Source organism: Umbelopsis ramanniana, assembly GCF_025399195.1.
Source record: "Umbelopsis ramanniana AG unplaced genomic scaffold K450scaffold_5, whole genome shotgun sequence".
NCBI classification, from domain to species: Eukaryota; Fungi; Mucoromycota; class Umbelopsidomycetes; order Umbelopsidales; family Umbelopsidaceae; genus Umbelopsis; species Umbelopsis ramanniana.
Window position 1 is genome coordinate 15,552 of NW_026252091.1, and position 17,733 is coordinate 33,284.

The 17,733-nt window shown below is 41.3% G+C and overlaps 8 protein-coding genes across 8 annotated transcripts; 5 read left to right on the top strand and 3 right to left on the bottom strand.

Moving 5' to 3' along the window:
- Nucleotides 1–715: 715 nt before the first annotated feature.
- On the top strand, nucleotides 716–1,847 carry K450DRAFT_297048 (uncharacterized protein; the record flags this gene model as incomplete). The annotated part of the gene is made up of 3 exons (XM_051593653.1): nucleotides 716–1,219; nucleotides 1,328–1,402; nucleotides 1,464–1,847. 3 exons carry the CDS (start codon nucleotides 716–718, stop codon nucleotides 1,845–1,847), a joined length of 963 nt encoding a protein of 320 aa, XP_051448244.1.
- Nucleotides 1,848–2,532: 685 nt separating this feature from the next.
- Nucleotides 2,533–3,213, top strand: K450DRAFT_290214 (uncharacterized protein; the record flags this gene model as incomplete). The annotated part of the gene is made up of 1 exon (XM_051593562.1): nucleotides 2,533–3,213. One exon carries the CDS (start codon nucleotides 2,533–2,535, stop codon nucleotides 3,190–3,192), a length of 660 nt encoding a protein of 219 aa, XP_051448245.1. The 3' UTR covers nucleotides 3,193–3,213.
- Nucleotides 3,214–5,259: 2,046 nt separating this feature from the next.
- K450DRAFT_297049 (uncharacterized protein) lies at nucleotides 5,260–6,187 on the top strand (the record flags this gene model as incomplete). The annotated part of the gene is made up of 3 exons (XM_051593654.1): nucleotides 5,260–5,552; nucleotides 5,627–5,688; nucleotides 5,761–6,187. 3 exons carry the CDS (start codon nucleotides 5,260–5,262, stop codon nucleotides 6,168–6,170), a joined length of 765 nt encoding a protein of 254 aa, XP_051448246.1. The 3' UTR covers nucleotides 6,171–6,187.
- Nucleotides 6,188–6,249: 62 nt separating this feature from the next.
- Nucleotides 6,250–7,765, bottom strand: K450DRAFT_222667 (uncharacterized protein). Its single transcript, XM_051585939.1, has 6 exons — nucleotides 7,653–7,765; nucleotides 7,304–7,548; nucleotides 6,980–7,236; nucleotides 6,786–6,918; nucleotides 6,506–6,710; nucleotides 6,250–6,429 (listed from the first exon to the last, which is right to left on the bottom strand). The coding sequence occupies exons 1-6, from the start codon at nucleotides 7,712–7,714 to the stop codon at nucleotides 6,405–6,407; spliced, it is 927 nt and encodes a 308-aa protein (XP_051448247.1). The 5' UTR covers nucleotides 7,715–7,765; the 3' UTR covers nucleotides 6,250–6,404.
- A 508-nt stretch (nucleotides 7,766–8,273) lies between these two features.
- Nucleotides 8,274–9,561, top strand: K450DRAFT_222671 (uncharacterized protein). Its single transcript, XM_051585940.1, has 4 exons — nucleotides 8,274–8,325; nucleotides 8,389–8,814; nucleotides 8,894–9,190; nucleotides 9,260–9,561. The coding sequence occupies exons 1-4, from the start codon at nucleotides 8,307–8,309 to the stop codon at nucleotides 9,394–9,396; spliced, it is 879 nt and encodes a 292-aa protein (XP_051448248.1). The 5' UTR covers nucleotides 8,274–8,306; the 3' UTR covers nucleotides 9,397–9,561.
- A 511-nt stretch (nucleotides 9,562–10,072) lies between these two features.
- Nucleotides 10,073–10,543, bottom strand: K450DRAFT_268342 (uncharacterized protein; the record flags this gene model as incomplete). The annotated part of the gene is made up of 3 exons (XM_051592875.1): nucleotides 10,073–10,117; nucleotides 10,187–10,330; nucleotides 10,472–10,543. 3 exons carry the CDS (start codon nucleotides 10,541–10,543, stop codon nucleotides 10,073–10,075), a joined length of 261 nt encoding a protein of 86 aa, XP_051448249.1.
- A 153-nt stretch (nucleotides 10,544–10,696) lies between these two features.
- On the top strand, nucleotides 10,697–13,083 carry K450DRAFT_222682 (uncharacterized protein). The gene is made up of 9 exons (XM_051585941.1): nucleotides 10,697–11,213; nucleotides 11,280–11,598; nucleotides 11,656–11,762; nucleotides 11,845–11,931; nucleotides 12,013–12,121; nucleotides 12,191–12,397; nucleotides 12,498–12,602; nucleotides 12,683–12,821; nucleotides 12,901–13,083. The coding sequence occupies exons 1-9, from the start codon at nucleotides 10,786–10,788 to the stop codon at nucleotides 12,960–12,962; spliced, it is 1,563 nt and encodes a 520-aa protein (XP_051448250.1). The 5' UTR covers nucleotides 10,697–10,785; the 3' UTR covers nucleotides 12,963–13,083.
- A 2-nt stretch (nucleotides 13,084–13,085) lies between these two features.
- On the bottom strand, nucleotides 13,086–16,664 carry K450DRAFT_222684 (uncharacterized protein). Its single transcript, XM_051585942.1, has 14 exons — nucleotides 16,538–16,664; nucleotides 16,379–16,478; nucleotides 16,226–16,307; nucleotides 16,118–16,164; nucleotides 15,881–16,032; nucleotides 15,715–15,811; nucleotides 15,572–15,649; nucleotides 15,426–15,496; nucleotides 15,049–15,362; nucleotides 14,668–14,980; nucleotides 14,488–14,590; nucleotides 14,245–14,424; nucleotides 13,850–14,177; nucleotides 13,086–13,787 (listed from the first exon to the last, which is right to left on the bottom strand). The coding sequence occupies exons 1-14, from the start codon at nucleotides 16,643–16,645 to the stop codon at nucleotides 13,316–13,318; spliced, it is 2,445 nt and encodes an 814-aa protein (XP_051448251.1). The 5' UTR covers nucleotides 16,646–16,664; the 3' UTR covers nucleotides 13,086–13,315.
- Between the last annotated feature and the right edge of the window lie 1,069 nt (nucleotides 16,665–17,733).

The window sequence follows — 17,733 nt, forward strand, 5'->3', positions numbered from 1 at the left end:
AGCTCGATAAACTCGAAATCAACGTTTTACCAAGAATCAAGCTGTGGGGATTTTCGGCTTTGGTTATTCCGATTGGCATATTAGCATTAGCAGCTCGCTCACTTTTGGCACATCAACTAGTCGACATAACTCAGCTCAGAACAAACTTCAGTTCGACAAAGGTCTGTTTCTAATTAAATGTGAATGTCATGCTGGAGCTAGCCTTGATGCATTTTTGTCAATATTTGATGCTCAATTCCCTGTTAGCTTCAAATTATTCTTTGTTGTTATCAAGTCATCCTTTGCTTCCATAAATTAAAGAATAAATATATCGTGTATCCGTCGTTCCAAGTAGTCAACCTTGATAGAATTGAATAGTGGCCATGCTCAATGCAGTGAGTATGTTTCGGGCGATCATAACAAAACGCTCAAGGCAATCAGGATGCTATGTCAACACAATCAACGCTTGCTCAATACTTTGAGGATGCTTGGTCAATGCATTAGAGATGGACCTAATGTCGAAGTATAAAACTTTAAAGATTACGGCCCGCGTGGCATGCCGGCTATTTCAGGGCCGAATTTACGTACGCCTGTTCCGAAAAAAAATCCTGGGAAACTCCTGCTGAATAATTTCCAAAATCACCATTTTCCAACAGATTCTTTAGCTGAAGATTTTTTGTTATAAAAGCCCCAAATTTAGAAAGCGAAATTCCACCATTATCATATACTTTCACTAATGGCTTTCACTCATAACCATACAAGAAAAGTCGTGCTGATTACAGGAGCTTCGGACGGATTAGGGCTAGCGGCTGCCAAGAAATATGCTCAAGCTGATTTCACTACTGTATTAGCTGGACGATCCAAGGAGAAGCTGGCAAAGGCAGTTGAAGCTGTCAGAGTAGCTGCAAACATAAAAGAGTCTCAAGCAGATCTAAAAGTCTATAGCCTGTGCTTTGACTTATCCGATCTGGACTCGGTACGCAGAGGCGTAGCTGAATTTCTGAACCTTAACATACCCCTCAACATCCTCATCAATAATGCTGGTATATTTACAACCACTCGAGAATTTACCAAAGCTTCAAACATCTTTGAGAAAACTATCATGGTTAACATGGTTGCACCTCTCCTCTTTACCGAGTTATTAATACCTAGGATGAAGGAGAGTGGTGGCGGCAAAATTCTTATAGTATCGAGCAACACACATAATCCAGAGCAAGCTGTCCCACTTTCAAAAAAGAAGGTTATTATCCCGTCCGATTTAATTATGAATGATTCCGCCAACTGATATTGCATTTGCTTAACGACTTCTCTTTTTTTTGTACAATTGACACATTCGTCCATCATAAAGGATACTAAAAGACTTATTCTGCCATTGGACAACCTTGACGGATCCAAGGAGTGGGACGGTCAGGATTTCTATGCGGTAAATGATGTACCTTCTTAAGCAAAAACATATGTGGCCAAGCTAATCCTTAGATCAACAGGCATCCAAGCTAGCAGACCTTTGGTGGGCTTACGTACTAGCCGACAAACTCACCAATTCAGAGCCAAGAATTACCGTGAACGCATTTTGCCCTGGAGCTGTCCCAAGCACTAGTCTAGCTCGCGAATTCCCATGGATACTTCGAAAAATTGCCCCAATGATTTTCCCTCTGTTGCTTTCAAATGTGTTGACCCCAGAGAAAGCCGCTGAGCAATATCTAGCTTACGGTACAGATCCCAAGTTTGCATTGGACAATGGTTTTTATTATCAAAGGGGTAGCAAAGACAAGTCATCAGATGAGTCTCATGATATGGTCAAGGCCAAAACTGTCTATAATTTAGCCTGTCAAGCCAGTGGACTTAATGATCATCAAGTTGCTGTTTAAGACCATCTTATGGACTGACAGGCTCACCAGAGATTGCGGACTCCATTGTTAAGGAATCCACCATGGCTTTTCTGACGAATAAATTGCTTATTTTATCCTGGAGCGGAACACTTTTGCAGTTGGGCAGTTGGAAGCGACGTGGCAGAGATCGTTCGATGAACTTTTCAATACTGTAATCAAATTGCGTGTGATCCAGACATATTTCTCGCTTGAGATGTGATTTGCCTATAAAGCTAACCTCTGGCAATTTCTTAGATGTTTCCCCTGGCTTGATCCACAAAATAGAAGTTGTCTGCATCCTGTTCCTCTCAAGTGCACATCACCAAAATCTACAGTATATTGTTGGGATAGTATGAGTTTGCATGCACGACGATCAGCTTTGAGACTCTGTCTGTGATAAATGCCACAAAGCGAAAGCTGCATCAAAGAATACTTCTCAGGATCTCAGTCGTAAAATTTCACACTATAGCACGCAAAACAAACAACCTAAAGGTATACGACTTTAGTAGATGACAAGGTTGCATAACAAGGTTTTAAAGCAGATACAGCGTCCATTGAAACAGCTACAAAGTCCACTGAAATAGCTATACACTCCACTGTAGTAGGTACAGCGAATTCAGGTATAAGCCTCGTATTTCATTGACCAACGATATATATTTGATGTTGAAACATAATTTACTTCAATATGGTAGATATCATTCCTACAAGGTCGATATCAACATTTTTTGCCAGTATCCTGTCCACCATGCCCTTCTCCTCTTCTGCGTCTACATCTAGTGAAGTTGAAACAAATGAAGTAGCTGCATCAACTGAATCAACTGAATCAACTACATCAACTGAATCAACTACATCAACTGCATCAACTGAATCAACTACATCAACTGATTCAATTACAACAACTGATTCAACAGAGTCAGCTACCACAACTACGCCAACTACGCCAACTACAGCAACTACATCATCTGAATCAACTACACCAACTACCACAACTACCACAACTACACCAACTACACCAACTACAACAACTACAACATCCAAATCATCTGAATCAACTACAACAACGGCATCGACCGAATCAACTACACCAACTGAATCAAGCTCTTCAGAGAATTTGGAGCAACCAAAGAGCACCACCGAAACCGGACCAACGACGACTGGTACAGACCTTCCACTTCCAACCTTTGCTTGCACAAATAATATCACGGGATTTCAAGCATGTGTTCACGAAGCACAAACGCCAGATTGGTATTGGTGTGTTCTAGATGAATGGGTCTTTCAAACTTGTGCACCCGGAACAGTCTGCAGACAAGGTGATGATGGAGGAGTATATTGTGACTTTCCATAAAATAAACAAAGGAAAAGGACCACAAGCGGCAAATATCATTACTCTATTCTTCATAATCAATTGCGCAGAAATAGTAATATTTTCTGCGTTTATTTTGAAGAAATTTAATAAAAAGTTATGTAAAATGAAGGTATGACATTGCCGCGTAGAATTCGTTTAAAAAACAAGACAAGTCAGCAGAAATAATGACTACAATCTTTTGTGACGATGCATTTACCCAGTGAGTAAGGTCTAATTACATGATCTCAGCAGGTATGGATTTTCTGATCCGCAGCTGGAAAAAGGAAATATTATTAGTGTTTGTGCTGTCCTAATGTTGATACCGCTCAAAAGGGGGGCCGTCGTTTTGCAGTTTTGCCCTGCCCGATCACGTGCTAATAATTGAAAATTTGATGCGAAGTGCATCGTCTGTATAATACTCGGTTTTTCGTGCACGTACCCATTCCATGAAGAGTTTAGCTACAACTACTGGCTTTGCTGATAGTTCTCGTGGCGGTACCTTAACAGATCGCTATCCATCAAAACTCTCAGTGGATCAGAGCATCGTCATCAAATTCCCTTTTTCTTCTTCTGTGACCATTAGGCTGAAATACCTTTTCCATCAAAGTCTCCACCGGTGACATGTTGAATTCTGTAGAAGCGGCATTATCAGTATGGCACAAGATCATGTTGTCACCTTCCACAAAGAATTTTCAACGATTTCCATGTTGTTATGCTCATGCATAGGTGCTTGTCTGGCGAAGTTTCAATATATGATGGGACAAAACCCCATCAACCCTAGAGCAAAATCAAATTCAAATCAGCTTATATTCAACACTCATCGTTCGGCAGACTATTAGAGAGACATAATACCATTTTATTTACCCTGGATTTAGATTGTCGTCAAAACCGCTAGTTCCAAATGATGAGATTTTACCATTACATTACAGACTACTCAGCAAACCTATATCTGCCATACTAAGCAATGATGAGCCACGGAAATAAAGGCTATGACGAAATAGGTGCTATGCAAGCTATATCTTTCAATCGGTGGACCAGTTACTTGTGCTAAAGGCTTTAGATATAGCTAGTTACGTTCTTGTGGAAAAAATAAAAACTGGATGAAGCAGCTAGCCTCCAGTATTCATTTTAAATCACCTATATTAAATCAGGACATTATCGGTACAACTCTTTACTACATTGCCGAGAGATGAGAATGAAAAAATGGTAATATGAACAGCGTTAGATGTCATTTTGAAATATAAACATTAATGAATTGATGACAATGAATTTGATAATAGCACCTATCTGTGACGAAACTGACAGTGTTTAAACGATAAGTTTTGAAGAGAAAACCATTACGTGATAAGATTATGTGCATCCCAAAGCTCTTGTAATGATATTCCTTTATAAAAACTTGGGGCTGAAGGTACTTTACGTTGACATACTTGGTATATCTTAATGCATAAACGGTTAATTTCCAGCGGTCCAGAGGTCTACTGTTTTTATTAGGAGCTAAAATATTAGTGCCAACATTCTTTAAGTTCTACCTCCAAACTTTCATATTGAAAATTAGAAAAATTCGACCTACATCCGTCTAGGAAGTTATAGGGTACCAATGATGTTGATGCTCTTTTGATCAGCACTTTGATCAGTTTTCATTTTACAAGTTATCTTGAAATCCGTGATAACTGTACGTTTAGAGGATTTTGGTCGGTTCAAATCGTTACGAGTCAGCAATTTGCATCTCAGCCCCTTGGCTTGATTACCATTTGACTTGATATGGAGATAATTATAGGCTACGTTGGGTGTCAAATGGTGTGAGCATCAATCCATGCACTGGTGTACAAAGGACTAATTAAAAAAATAATCGCGAAAAACAATAATTTTTTTGACGTCGATGTCATTGCGAGGGTATCGATTTTTTAGGAGCTCGCTCTACCTGATTTACCAATTTGTTTTAATTGCAGAAAGGCACAAATTAAATTTTTTAAAAAGTTGTAGTTGACACAGTTTACATAAATTTGATGGCTTCAAATGTAGAAGAATAGATTTTAAACAGTTGAACTGCCAATAATCTCAACATCAATGCGTCTCTTTGCAAGCGTTATCGTACTTTCTTTGGTCTGGAAGCTGAATTTTGCTGTAGTACATGCTGCTGACGTACACAATGGCCAGCAGCCCAATGTTGCCGTGATCGGCTCTTCAGCACAAGTGCATAAAATGGAAACTCCGGCTATGGAAGGAAAGATGAAACTTTGGAAAGAGAAAAATGACGAAGAAGATGAATGCTATGAAGACGACAAAGACTGGCATCATGACGATGATTGTGAGAGTGATGATGAACACGGCCATAAAAATAAGCGTCACTGCAAGTCAAAGTAAGTGCTACAGCCGTTCAGAATTCATTGAAAAAGACTTTCCACACAATTTTCTCAAGCTATTGGCTCAATAGGCATGGTTCAGATGACGATGACGAAAAGAAAAAACACAAGCATTGTTCGTCCACTAAAACAGGTATAAAACTAGTATCTCTTTGACTACGTATGCATGTTTGGTATTGAAAAGTAGTTTATCTTGATACTGTAGGCCTTTCTCCCACGGATTTATCAACATTTGTTCCCAGTTTCACGCCCACTCCCAGTACAACGGAATCAACTACGGAATCAACTACAACAACCGAGTCAACTACCACAACTGAATCAACTACAACAACTACAACAACTACAACAACTACAACAACTGAATCAAGCTCTTCATCGACTACGGAGCAACCAAGCAGCACTACCGAACCCGGACCAACGACGACTGGCACAGACATTCCGACTCCAACCTTTGCCTGCACTCAGGAGAACTCGGGATTTCAATCATGCGTTGATGAAGGAGTATCGCCAGTTTGGTATTGGTGCGCTACAGAACAATGGATCGTTCAAACCTGCGATAATGGTACAGTTTGTAGACAAGGTGATGATGGAGGTGTATATTGTGATTTCCCATAAAATAAACAAAGGCAAATGACAGCATATTATTAACAATCAAATCCATCATGACACATTGGACGGCGCGCCGCCCATGAGCGTCTCAGACAAAAAAGTGATATATGCTCAATTGTCTACAGAGCTCCAGTCATTTTGCAGGCAAAAATAGGATCGTATTGAGCAATTTATTGAATCACACCATACCAAACTTATATGATAGATGGCCATATTCACTGTTTTCCGCAACCATCATACCTAGGTTCGGCGGAAAGTCCTGCCGCTGTATATTTGAAGGTGTTCGTAGGTTAACAAATGAGAGAGAAGCAATAAGTAGAATGATTCAGATAAAGACTTACGTCGCCGTTTTCTTTTCAACATTGATATTCTCAGGTTTCGCGCGGTTCAATACCTTGAGGAAGTCCCGTACGCGAGCTCTCATACGTGTGTGCATATATGCCTTTGCACATTTGATGTGGTAATGTAAATAGTCGCGGAAGATTTGAATACGAGAGATAGTCTCCTCACGAACATCGAGTGCTGCAAAGTGTCTTGGGAACAAAACTGCGTGTGCCGAAAGTTGTTAATAGCTATGTCGAAATATTCACTATCCTCTGTAGCAATTACATATTGACATACCAAAAGTGATATAACTCATCTCTTCGCTATCTTGCAGGTTGAGATGTCGAAGTTCCAATGGAGGCTCACGAGTACTGAAGAGCACCGGAGGAGCATTCTGAAGATCTTGGCGCTTTCTAGCGTCGACAAATTCCTGCAGCGCATAATCTTAACCAAAGAACCATCTAAAAACGGGATCATTACGGTGCTCCTACCTGCAAAAACACTTTTCCAAACACTCTGTCGGTTTCATCCTTGAATCTGGTGCTGAAAATTACAGTAACTCTGTCTTGATTTGCCTTGACATAAATAGCTTCGTCTTCACGATAATGGACAGCCATTAATTCTGGGTTGGGATTTGCCTGCTTTTCATCTTCAAACTGTTCCTGCTCTTTGAATGCACGTTCAAATGGCGCAGCCATGATGTTTCGTTTTAAGAGAGACACTTTTCGAATCAACTCCTCTCGCGCCTCTGCCAAATCAAAGAACGGTTAAGGTACAGTATCCCATACTCACACTAGTCGCTTGATCATTCCTACCTGCTTCTTGAGGCAAGCTTGTGAGGTCGACATTGAGAGTGACATCAAAGCCTTGTTGGGGTGGAGTGACGAGCATGGTGCCATACTCGCGTTGAAGGATGTCGTTTGCACCGTAGTTGATGAGCTCGGGGAAACAGCGCCACTTGAAAGATATTTGAATATTAGTCTTGGAGGTAGGTGTTGATAAGTGATATAAGACACCATCAAAGTCGACTATGGTCATGTCCAAAGCTTCTGGCTTTTCGCTGTAGGCGGCTCGCAATTAGTACGGGGTCCAAGATGGAGAATGATGCTGCGCTCTATGCAAAACGGCTTGTCCTCTCCATGTGATCAATAACAGTTTTCTTACCTTTCGAAGCGTGCTGAAAGGGTATCATGTAAGATAACGTTATGGTAATCTAGCAAAATCATTGTGCAAGGACGGTAGATAGCTCCAGTGCCAAGTTGAACGTTATGTCGTCAGTGAATGCGGAGAAAGAAAATTCACAGCGCGGGCAAGGTCACCCAAAATCCCAAAATTGTTGCAGCGTCATCGAAATTTGTACTCGCCGGCTTTTTCATCAATGCTGACCCATGAAGCAAACTGTCAGATTAATGTTGTTTGTGAAAGAATCATTTTTCGAAAAAGAGAATACAAAGTTGAATATATGAAGTTTTTCTATTGAGAAAGAGTGTAGAAGCTATGTTAGAGTCAACTGCTCCATGAAGCAATTGTAGTCTCAAAACCGACATCAGTTGTACTCAACCTTGCTGTCAGCCATGGCCGACCGTGTTCATGGCACAACCGCCGAAATGTACCATCACAATCAATGTTATTTGAGCAACCCAAAAAATGCTTATTTTCATCAGGTAAAGCTTGTGACGGCATGGCAGTTGATGATTTGCAAGGCACCCCAGAAGCTGGGCCCGTGGTTGGATATCAATATTTCACATGTTCATGCTGAAGGGCGGGGGATAAAAAGGCAGGAGTCAAAGCTTGACTTTTTTTTACCTCTGTGGCAAAATGTCTGATTCAAAACAAAGTACGTACTTTACAAGCACATTTGTCAATTCAACATTACATCTCATCACTCACAACTTGAAAGCATCAGTTACTCCATCAAGCACACTGGCATATTTACCTTGGAGTGTTCAAATACTGATGATTGCAGCTGCTGCAGCATTGTATAGAAAGCGAGGCGGTTTCTATTATCGCTCTGCCGCTGCCATTACATGGCTGCTAATCATTGCAGCATATGGAATGGCTGCATCGCTAATCTTGCCATTGTTTGGTCAACGCAAACTCATCAATTGGACTGTTGCTCGATTGTACTATTATTGCGCTGGTTATTTCACTGCCGTCTCTGCTGTTGTTGAAAACGAAGCCAACCTTGAAACAGGCGGTCCTGCCGTTTACATTTGCAACCACCAATCCAGCATAGACGTGTTATTAATGGCAAGAGTGTTCCCCAAATCAACATCTGTTGTAGCCAAGAAGTCCATCAAATATTATCCCATACTTGGATGGTACAGTAAGTTCGATGCACATGTTTCGACCTGACATGTACCCGTAGATCAGATGAGACGTTAAACGTTTTCTTTCTCATGTGGTTTTTCTAGTGACTTTGAGCAAGGCTATTTTCTTGGATAGATCCAACCGAGATAGTGCCGTTGCTTCGGCTAAGAAGGCAGCAGAGGATATTCACAAGAAGGATACTAGTGTATGGATCTTCCCTGAGGGTACCCGTGGACATCCTCGGGAAATCAATATGCTGCCATTCAAGAAGGGAGCCTTTCATATGGCTGTTCAAGCTGGTGTACCCATCGTGCCCATCGTGATTGCCAATTACAATCACTTGTACGACTCCAAGGCCAAGAGATTCAATTCCGGTGTTGTGCCAATCAGAGGTATGTTTGTGACGATACACTTTTTACTCGAGAAATATGATGCTGATAATACTGCCTTGCCCTCTTTAGTTCTTGATCCAATTTCTACTGAAGGCTTGAAGGACAGTCATGGTGCTGTGGATAAACTCACCACGGATGTTCGCGAGTTGATGTTGAACGCTCTTAAAGAGATCTCTCCACCTGCTCTTTCTAAGAAGTCAGAATAACAAGCGCCATTGAGCGCTTTTTGTATCTACTTCCTTTTATCATCGTCTTCATAGACTGTAGAAATTTGTAACAAGAGTTCTTACTATACGATTCTACACCACCCAATTTTAATAGCACGACGTTTTGTTTTCCTTATGCATACGGCTCACTTAGACAAATTTTTGAAGGGCATAAATTGTTTGTACCATGAAAAAGACCTATTATTTCCACCTCTGAGTAGTTTATATTATGTTGTTTTCTCCTTGCACGATGCGATGTATATTGTATATCATAAAATGAAAAGAAGTGACCACGTTAGAGCTTTATACGACATGATGAAGCGCATGCTTTTAAGTTAATAATGCATATAGCTCGTGTGCTATCTTAATTCGTTTTGTGCCTGTCCCATATGGAACAGAATAACAATGGTACTTTTGGCAAACGGTGGGACGCACTCCTTTTGAATCAATAAATATCCTGCTCCCACTCCGTGAAAATTCCGGCTTATTCCAGACGGGATCGTTTGCACTTCGACCGTTAAAATTAACAACGCGGACAGCCATGTCATTTTCAAGTGAAGCAGATAAAGAAAGAAGTTTTAATAAGAAGGGGGCGGCAAAGGTATTATGATTTCGAACCGAAACATTGAAAAAAAGGCATTGTTCTAAAGCTCATTGATGCCTCTAAATATGAAGTTTAGAGCTGGATTTGGTTGCGTGCGTTATACTTGTGTACAAGAGCCTAAAGGTGATAAAAGGTTGTGAATAAATAAGGAGTTGACAGGCAACAAATGTTGAAGGTTATATATACCTGGCATCCACAGAACGCCAAAAAGCATCCATAGACGATAGCAGCGGTGAAGCAAGCTTGAGCAACGGCATGCGGATCGTCAGGATCATTGACCGATTCAGTCAGTGCCTCTACCTCCTTATCAAACAAGACTCCAAGTATCGTCTGTAGAGGTGGTAATAACGTGAAAAAAAGACAGTGTTAGTATTCGGTCTCTACATTTTCCAATTGTGTGCTGTTGACTCCATTGTCATATAGCTGCTGCTGTACCAACGGTGAGCCAGTGTGCAGAAATCAGAAACTCACCAAAAAGATAATACCAGCAACGGATACAACTGAACAGCAAATAGCATTGCCTGGGCTCACAAATGTTTTCATCTTTCAAGAGACACCTCTTCTGTAGCTTGTCACCAAGAAAGTATTGGGACCAATATCGGAGATGAGCAACGGCACAAAAACGCCTTGATCACATGACTCGTAGAGCTTCAACAAAATGGCCATCGCTCTGTAGCCCAGCGATAGGGCTTTTCCTGGTTGTCGACTGTCTCAAATTCAACCTTTCCACCACCTTGTTTCATATTGGCGGAAAAGAATATAGTAATAATAAAAAAGACTGTTCAATGAGCACGGCACATCGCACCTCCAGGAGGGAGACCGCACGACAAGCAGCCTTTACGTTTTTGTCCAATATCGCCTTGGGAAGCGAAGTGGATCGATCTCAAGTACGGAACGATCTCAGTGACAGCACTGACGCATTATCAGACCCAAAGTCTAAAAATTTCGCAAACTCAAGACCTCTGGAAGCCAATACTTCTCAGATCAGTGAACGTTCGGGTAACGCTATCGGAACATCTTTTGACGGTCATTCTAGTCTGAATTCGACACATGCGGCAAAACGAGGTCCTGATTTGAAGGTCGACACCAGTCGACGGGAAAACATGGACACTTTATTACGGAAACAATCCTCTCCAGGTGTACAAGAAGATTGGTCGGAATCCCCTTTGGACCTTCGTTTGAGAGATGCTGGTCAATCAGCAAACGGAGGAAAGTATCTACAATTCGTCAACACCGCTTCTTACTTGGTAACTAACCTTCGCAAAACGCTATTAGGGAGCAAGTCATTGCATTCGGTGGATAGCTCTTTGTCGGACGGCGATATTGATGATACCGCTCTTTCACGGAGTGGACAACTGTCAGGTCCAGCTTCCGCGGTGTTAACAGCCAGCGAAACAAACGCCACTAGCCTGTTAAGCAAGCAACTTGAGAGTCGACCAGAGGCATTCATCAACCACAATTATGGAGGGCCATATGGTCGGCGGATGAAAAGTGACAACTTTGAAGACAATGATGGTCATCACCACAAATTGACTAGAGAAGACAACTCAAAACCCATCGCTTCAGAAAAGATAAAAAAGAAGCACGTAGAGCGTGAGGTAGGTCTAAAGAAGATCGGTCATTCGTTGACTATGTAATACTCATCGATCCCGTAGCAACATACTGGATTGGGCATCCTCTCAGCCTTTAGATACTACAGTGACAAAATTCGCCAATCAGCCATCAAGCGGAGAGGTGAAGCTACGTCAAATACTGGATATGTGTAAGTAAACATGTTTTGAGAAGGGTGTGGGGTTTAATACACTCTAAAACGGCTGTCCTCATACTCCTCTCTATGTATACAGTCAACAACAAATTGCAAATCACGATCATCAACGACGGAGACCTGCACAGTCGTTTGGCCATTTTCTGGATCCATGTGGATCATTACAGTAAGTTTATTGGCCAAACTTTAAACTGACTCTTCAGTAGCGGTTGATTGTTTGCTAAAAGCCAGCTCTTTCTTTTGCCAGACCCGAAGAAATTGTTCAAGAGCAATTGTTACCGTCTGCATATGATCCCTACTTTCTGGAGAACGAACTGTATTCTCCAGACCGCATCAAACCTGGCGGTTCGTCGCATGTACGTTATTTCTAATTAAGCATGTATACTGATTTCGAAGTGTTATTCATGAGCCGTCACATTCTTAAGGGAACAAGCACGCAGCTTCGTCCAGCGGATGTAAAACGAGAGTTGAACGAAATGTTCCGATCTGAGCACCCGGAAATACCAGTAGAGATAACCTTGAGTAAGATCAGGGCGATCAAATTGCATCTGCTCGAGGTTGGCAAGGAACTTGATTTAGAAGTGTCTAGTGTTGCCCACGCATATGTCTACTTCGAAAAGCTTGTCGTCAAGGTAAACAATCGAAGCCTTGGCGCGCCTATACATATAGTTTGCAAGGAAATTTTGCATCCCCTGATATACTCATCAATATTCTTGTTCCGTTCCTTATCAGAATATCATCACCAAAAAGAACAGAAAGCTCATTGCTGGCTGTTGTCTTTTCCTGGCCGTTAAAGTGAACGAACCGAAAGGATCCAGGCTCCAGCCCCTGCTTGATGTATGCAAATTCCCAAACTGTACTATGTTCATCTCTTCATATCAAATTAACTTTTGCTTTTCTCTGGGGTTTTTCAATAGGCAATTGACGACGAGTTAGATATCGACTCTGAGGAAATTCTGGAGCACGAGTTCGCCGTGTTTGCTGATCTCGAATTCAACTTGTATGTTCCAAGGCGGGAATTTATGCCACACTTTGAACGGATATGTTGCGAATTAGGTATGTGGTTTGCATGGTCACAGATTCGTTTCCTTGATTTTATGGGTAAACACGTTTTTAATTCTATTATCAAATGCAGAATTGAAAAGCATAGAAGCATATCTAGGCGACCTCAACTTTTTTGCAGCAGATACCAAATAATGTTTTTCGTATGATTGCTCCGTCTGTTGACAGCACGTACAATATGTAAATCACGTAAAAAATATATATATAAAAATGATAAAGCCTGTGGCTCCTTGTCAGAAAGTTGGGTTTAAATGTCAATACACACGAATCCTTCGCAGCAGGTCCTGACCCCAGCTCTTTGGTGAACTCAGCTTCAATACACTCCCTAGACTATTGGAGATGAGGATAGGATAGGATATAAAAAGAAAGGCTTTATACAAATTGTATTGACTAGAGAACAGTATTGTGGAGAGAGAGAGAGAGGGAGAGATAGTAAGGAGGACATGACTCAAAAAGGTATATAGAAACAGAAGGAGGGGATAGCCATTTCATCTAAACTTTTGCTTTTTGGAATTGAGAGCTGCTGCTGCAGCACGTCGAGTGGCTCTGGCCGCAAGTAAATCACCATCGTCATCTTCATCAGAATGCTGGCGTTTAGGAGGTGGCGGTGGCGGTCGCTCCTCTTTAGTTGCTTCGTCCACAGTATCATTTGCCTCCTTTGCTTTCTCGACTTCCTCTTCAACATCCTCTTGACTTTTTTCATCCTCTTCAACGTCATCTTTACTCTTTTCATCGGATAGAGATGATGAATCGTCTTCAGATTCGGTTGACGGCTGTGGCTCTTCAGATGGTTCTTCTTTCTCTTCTTCTTCTTCTTCTTCTTCATCATCATCGTATTCAACCAGAGCTTTTGGTTCTGTCGATTTTTCACCAGCTTCTTCATCTGACGTATTAAAGTACTCCTCTTCCTGATCATCAACGGTCTCCGAACCCCATCCTTCATGTCTCACAGTTGCAGTACTGACAAAATGAGATTGATTAATATAGCTCAGGAGAGCAACGACAAACGTCCAAATGCTTACCTTGCGGCTGCTTTAGCAGTCTCCTCTGATGGCGGGTCAGGATCTGTATTTTGTTCGTGTTTTGTTCGTAATTGTGCAAAGACAGTAGAGTAGTCCAATTTATCAAGACTATCACCAAATTGAGTCACAATGTGGGATACCAATAGTTTGAGGTTTTCTTTTCGAATGAAGTCGAAAAGCTCAAGGATGGAGGAATTTAACAGGTTGTCACGACCTTGTGTATTTAAGAGAGTTCGCACAATGGGTTCAAAGACGTGATTCTTGATTAAATTTCGTAAATAAAAATCATCCTTCGTGCCTACGCATGCTCGGAATACCCTGATAGCCGCTATAATGGTCAGGATGTTAGAAATACCCGCATTAATGTGCCTTGTTGAAAAAGACCTCTTACTCACCTGCTTTGACGTGTTGTTGCTTACATCGCAGTAGCTGGGCAACTTTGCTAAAGCAAGGCGATGAAAGCATAAAATATTTGCTTCGTATGCCATGCTGTCGAATGGCAAAGCACAACATATCACAAATATGCAGACAGGTCTCGGCTTCACTACGGGAAAGAACCAACTCTTCAATGTCGCCTAATGGAGGACGATGTATATTAGTATTGATATCCGGCAATAATTTTAAAACGCTAAACATACCTTTGAGAGTGATTGGTTTGGTTTCAATGTCAAGTATGGCTTTCACATATTGGACCATGTACTTGTCATAAAACAGCACCAAAAATTGTCCAGCATCCGAATCCTGGCGACAGATAAACCACGCTTAAGTATTTCATCACGCTAGACTGGTGCGATACCCATGAACTACCAGCAACTTACCCTACTTATTTCAGCCATGACGCTTTCACCAATGCCAGCATTCGTGTCCAGCAACGCTCGCATAACTTCAGCATACTGCATCTTAATACCTTCATCGCTGTCTTTAGTGAACTGGTCGATGATGACCTCTATCAAAGATGTTGATGATTCCTTTGGGTCTCGTTTGCTTTGGTCGACAATAAAGGATCGCACAAGGTCAGAGTCATGTTCAAGAACGGACTCCAATATCTCGGCCCCGGCAAGCCTTACTTTGACATCAGAGTCTGTCAAAGAGTATTCAAATATCTGGAACAACCCATGGTTGCATAGTGAGCTAATAAAAAAAATGGTTTAGTCAAAGTAGCAATAAATTAAAGTACTGGCAAGCCCTTCAATGCTTACTTGTACACTTCTGCTCGGCTCGCCATTTGTAAATTTTTGGCAATAGAACAAAACTCCTGCACGAAGAGAACAACCTCTCTTTTCTTCTCTAGCGAAGCCCTAGCATCAGCCAAGATGTTAAACAGAGAATTCAAGAATTCGGAGTCATTTTGCAAGTGAGTCACGATATCAACATGATTGAAGAATATCATGGAGTTGATGATAGAAAAGGTCGGATCATCGAAAACACGTGCTAGTATAACATCCTTGAGATATTGTAGTCGAAAAGTCTGGTGAATCTTAGACTCGACAGATTTGTCTCGAATGGGCACAACCTGTGGTGAATGTGAGTTAACAATATGGTATTCATGCTCAAAAGCAAAAGGCTGGATGTTTACCTGCTTGAACTTCGAGTTGTCGGCTAAAAATTCTCGATGGTTGGCCTTGAGTTTTGGGAACTGAGGGTCATCTACCAAAGCATAAAAGAATTAATTATCGGTGATCTCCATCTCGTGCATACACCAAGAATATCAAGATAACGTACATTCCAATATACCAACAACACCAAGGATGATTTCGTCCTTGATGACATGTTCAATAATGTTGTTGTCGTTCAATAAAACTGTTACAGTGTTAATGCATTGAACAAGGGTCTGCCAACACAGCTGATATAAACATTTTACTTACTTATGCTTCGCATTATATTGTGTAAAACGTGCAATCCATCTAAATCTTCTAGATCTTCGCACGTCTCAAAGACAGGAAGAAGGCTATCAATATAATTCTGAAGTAAAAAAAAAACTTCTGGTTAGTGTGGTGATGTTGTGTTAGACAATGGTGCATATTAGCTTACCTCCATGATGATGAAGGATGATAGCCTCTCCTTCTGATCTAATGTGACACAATCCTTTATTATAGCCTCTATCTTGTTGAGATTAGACATCTCAGGTGGCGGTAAGGAAACGACACTGGTGGCCATGAAGGGTTGGGGGCTACCGTGAATATCTGAGGACAAATAGAGTCAATTCAAATTGTGGCACTAGCAAAAGTTAGAGGGAGTGCTTGTGGCACTACAGGCTAAGCTCAATACCTTGGCCGGCTAGTGAATGGTCACGCTGAACGTCGCAAATATGGTCCCTGCAATATAGAATGGTCAAACCCCAAGACGATTGGAAAGTAAGATGATCAAGAGATTTACCATAATGCTGCACATCCGTCTGCTTCTTGGAAACTCAATGCTAGATCAACGTCATTGTCCTCGGTCCAAACGATCAATGTTTCTACGCGCATAGATAAGATGGGTTAGCAACACGAAATCGTACGGTCAAATTTGGCAGTAAAGATGGTCTACCTTGCTGCTTTTGATACAACCGGTTCTTTTCAATCCTTGATTGCAATAAAATGGATTCGTCTGTTTCTGATTTGACAAGAAACTCGGCTTGGAGGTCATTCTAGATTTGCGATTAGATTATAATCGATGAGGAATTGATCGTGCTCGTAGATAGATCACCTGAATGTATGTACAGTAACCAGTTCCTTTGTCTTCCCAGTTACTATTCTCGCCTAGTTGGTATAGCTTGACGCGATACGACTTTTCGGTGGAAGTCGCATCTGCCATACTATCGAGATGAGAGGCAAGAGTTGAGCGAAACTCCACTTGTCACATTTTTTTTTTTTGGGAACCACGCTGGACAAAAAATTTGACCATAGGTTTTCTCACCCTTACAGCGATGAAAACTGGGGCAAGACGCGCGCATTTTTCATTTTTACACCCTTCCAACCTTACATGAATCCATAACTTAAATATGTTTTACACGGAGCTCTTTATAACTAAGTAACCGCGTTTAGAACTTCAGCAGCGTGCATTGTGGCACGCTACAGATTTTCGCTCCGGTCAGCATTGGGCTTGTCAAATCCAGACGTCTGCAGTTTGAGCCTAATGGACGGATTTCGCATCAATTTTAGTGCGAGATAAGTAATCAAATACTATCTCAGTGAATTCATGGCCATAATACGGCTTGTTCTTACCTATGATCATATTGGTGTTGCTGAGCTGTATTCCACCATGGTGACCTCACTTGCCCAAAGTGTAACGTAAGAGAGGTACTTTCGCTACCAGGATCTTCTTGATATTGAAAGAATACAGACTTTTGGAAAATTGCATCGCCAAACTTTTTCCCTACTCGGCAAAAGACCCAGAGGTAAAGGAGTTTCCGGATCTGCATACTGTCACCGACGATGGGTTACTAGTACCATTATCGATTATACGAAAATTGCTTAAGTTCACAAGGGAGAAGTTTCAATTGTACAGACATATTATAAATTTTTCGATCATTATTTTCCAACAACATTGCTCGTCACCGTGCCCATAATCTAAAAACAACTTTCGCCTTCAAATACCAACAGTGTTGTAAATAGCTTTTGTAAACATGATTTTACAAAAACCGGGTCGCTAGGTTCGGGGCTAGCGTTCAACGTCCTTGTTTTTTTTTTCTTTTGGTGATTTTGGGTGGCCACAAGCTGAAAGGAATTTTTTCAGGCATCAAAGCTTTCGGGCGCGAACATGGCACCCGCAAAATTTTTTGATGCATGGTAACAAGTTTATACTACGACTTTCAAAATTCACAAGGCAACTAGTATCTCTCTTTCATTTTTTTACGCCAAAACCCTAGTAACCTTCATATTCCATTTTTGTTTCCAATAGAT

What these genes read in the sequence shown, in the direction of transcription:
- K450DRAFT_222667 (XM_051585939.1), bottom strand. Translation starts at nt 7,714, where the DNA reads ATGATTTTGCTAGATTACCATAACGTTATCTTACATGATACCCTTTCA. An exon ending in CTTTCAGCACGCTTCGAAAG is followed by an intron (nt 7,549 to 7,652) that starts GTAAGAAAACTG and finishes AGCCGCCTACAG; the next exon opens with CGAAAAGCCAGAAGCTTTGG. An exon ending in AAGCTTGCCTCAAGAAGCAG is followed by an intron (nt 7,237 to 7,303) that starts GTAGGAATGATC and finishes TTGATTTGGCAG; the next exon opens with AGGCGCGAGAGGAGTTGATT.
- K450DRAFT_222671 (XM_051585940.1), top strand. An exon ending in TCCCATACTTGGATGGTACA is followed by an intron (nt 8,815 to 8,893) that starts GTAAGTTCGATG and finishes TTTCTCATGTGG; the next exon opens with TTTTTCTAGTGACTTTGAGC. An exon ending in CGGTGTTGTGCCAATCAGAG is followed by an intron (nt 9,191 to 9,259) that starts GTATGTTTGTGA and finishes TGCCCTCTTTAG; the next exon opens with TTCTTGATCCAATTTCTACT.
- K450DRAFT_222682 (XM_051585941.1), top strand. Translation starts at nt 10,786, where the DNA reads ATGAGCACGGCACATCGCACCTCCAGGAGGGAGACCGCACGACAAGCA. An exon ending in TCGAAAAGCTTGTCGTCAAG is followed by an intron (nt 12,398 to 12,497) that starts GTAAACAATCGA and finishes GTTCCTTATCAG; the next exon opens with AATATCATCACCAAAAAGAA. An exon ending in ACGGATATGTTGCGAATTAG is followed by an intron (nt 12,822 to 12,900) that starts GTATGTGGTTTG and finishes TATCAAATGCAG; the next exon opens with AATTGAAAAGCATAGAAGCA.
- K450DRAFT_222684 (XM_051585942.1), bottom strand. Translation starts at nt 16,645, where the DNA reads ATGGCAGATGCGACTTCCACCGAAAAGTCGTATCGCGTCAAGCTATAC. An exon ending in ACAACTCGAAGTTCAAGCAG is followed by an intron (nt 15,363 to 15,425) that starts GTAAACATCCAG and finishes CATTCACCACAG; the next exon opens with GTTGTGCCCATTCGAGACAA. An exon ending in AGCCGAGCAGAAGTGTACAA is followed by an intron (nt 14,981 to 15,048) that starts GTAAGCATTGAA and finishes TTTTTTTATTAG; the next exon opens with CTCACTATGCAACCATGGGT.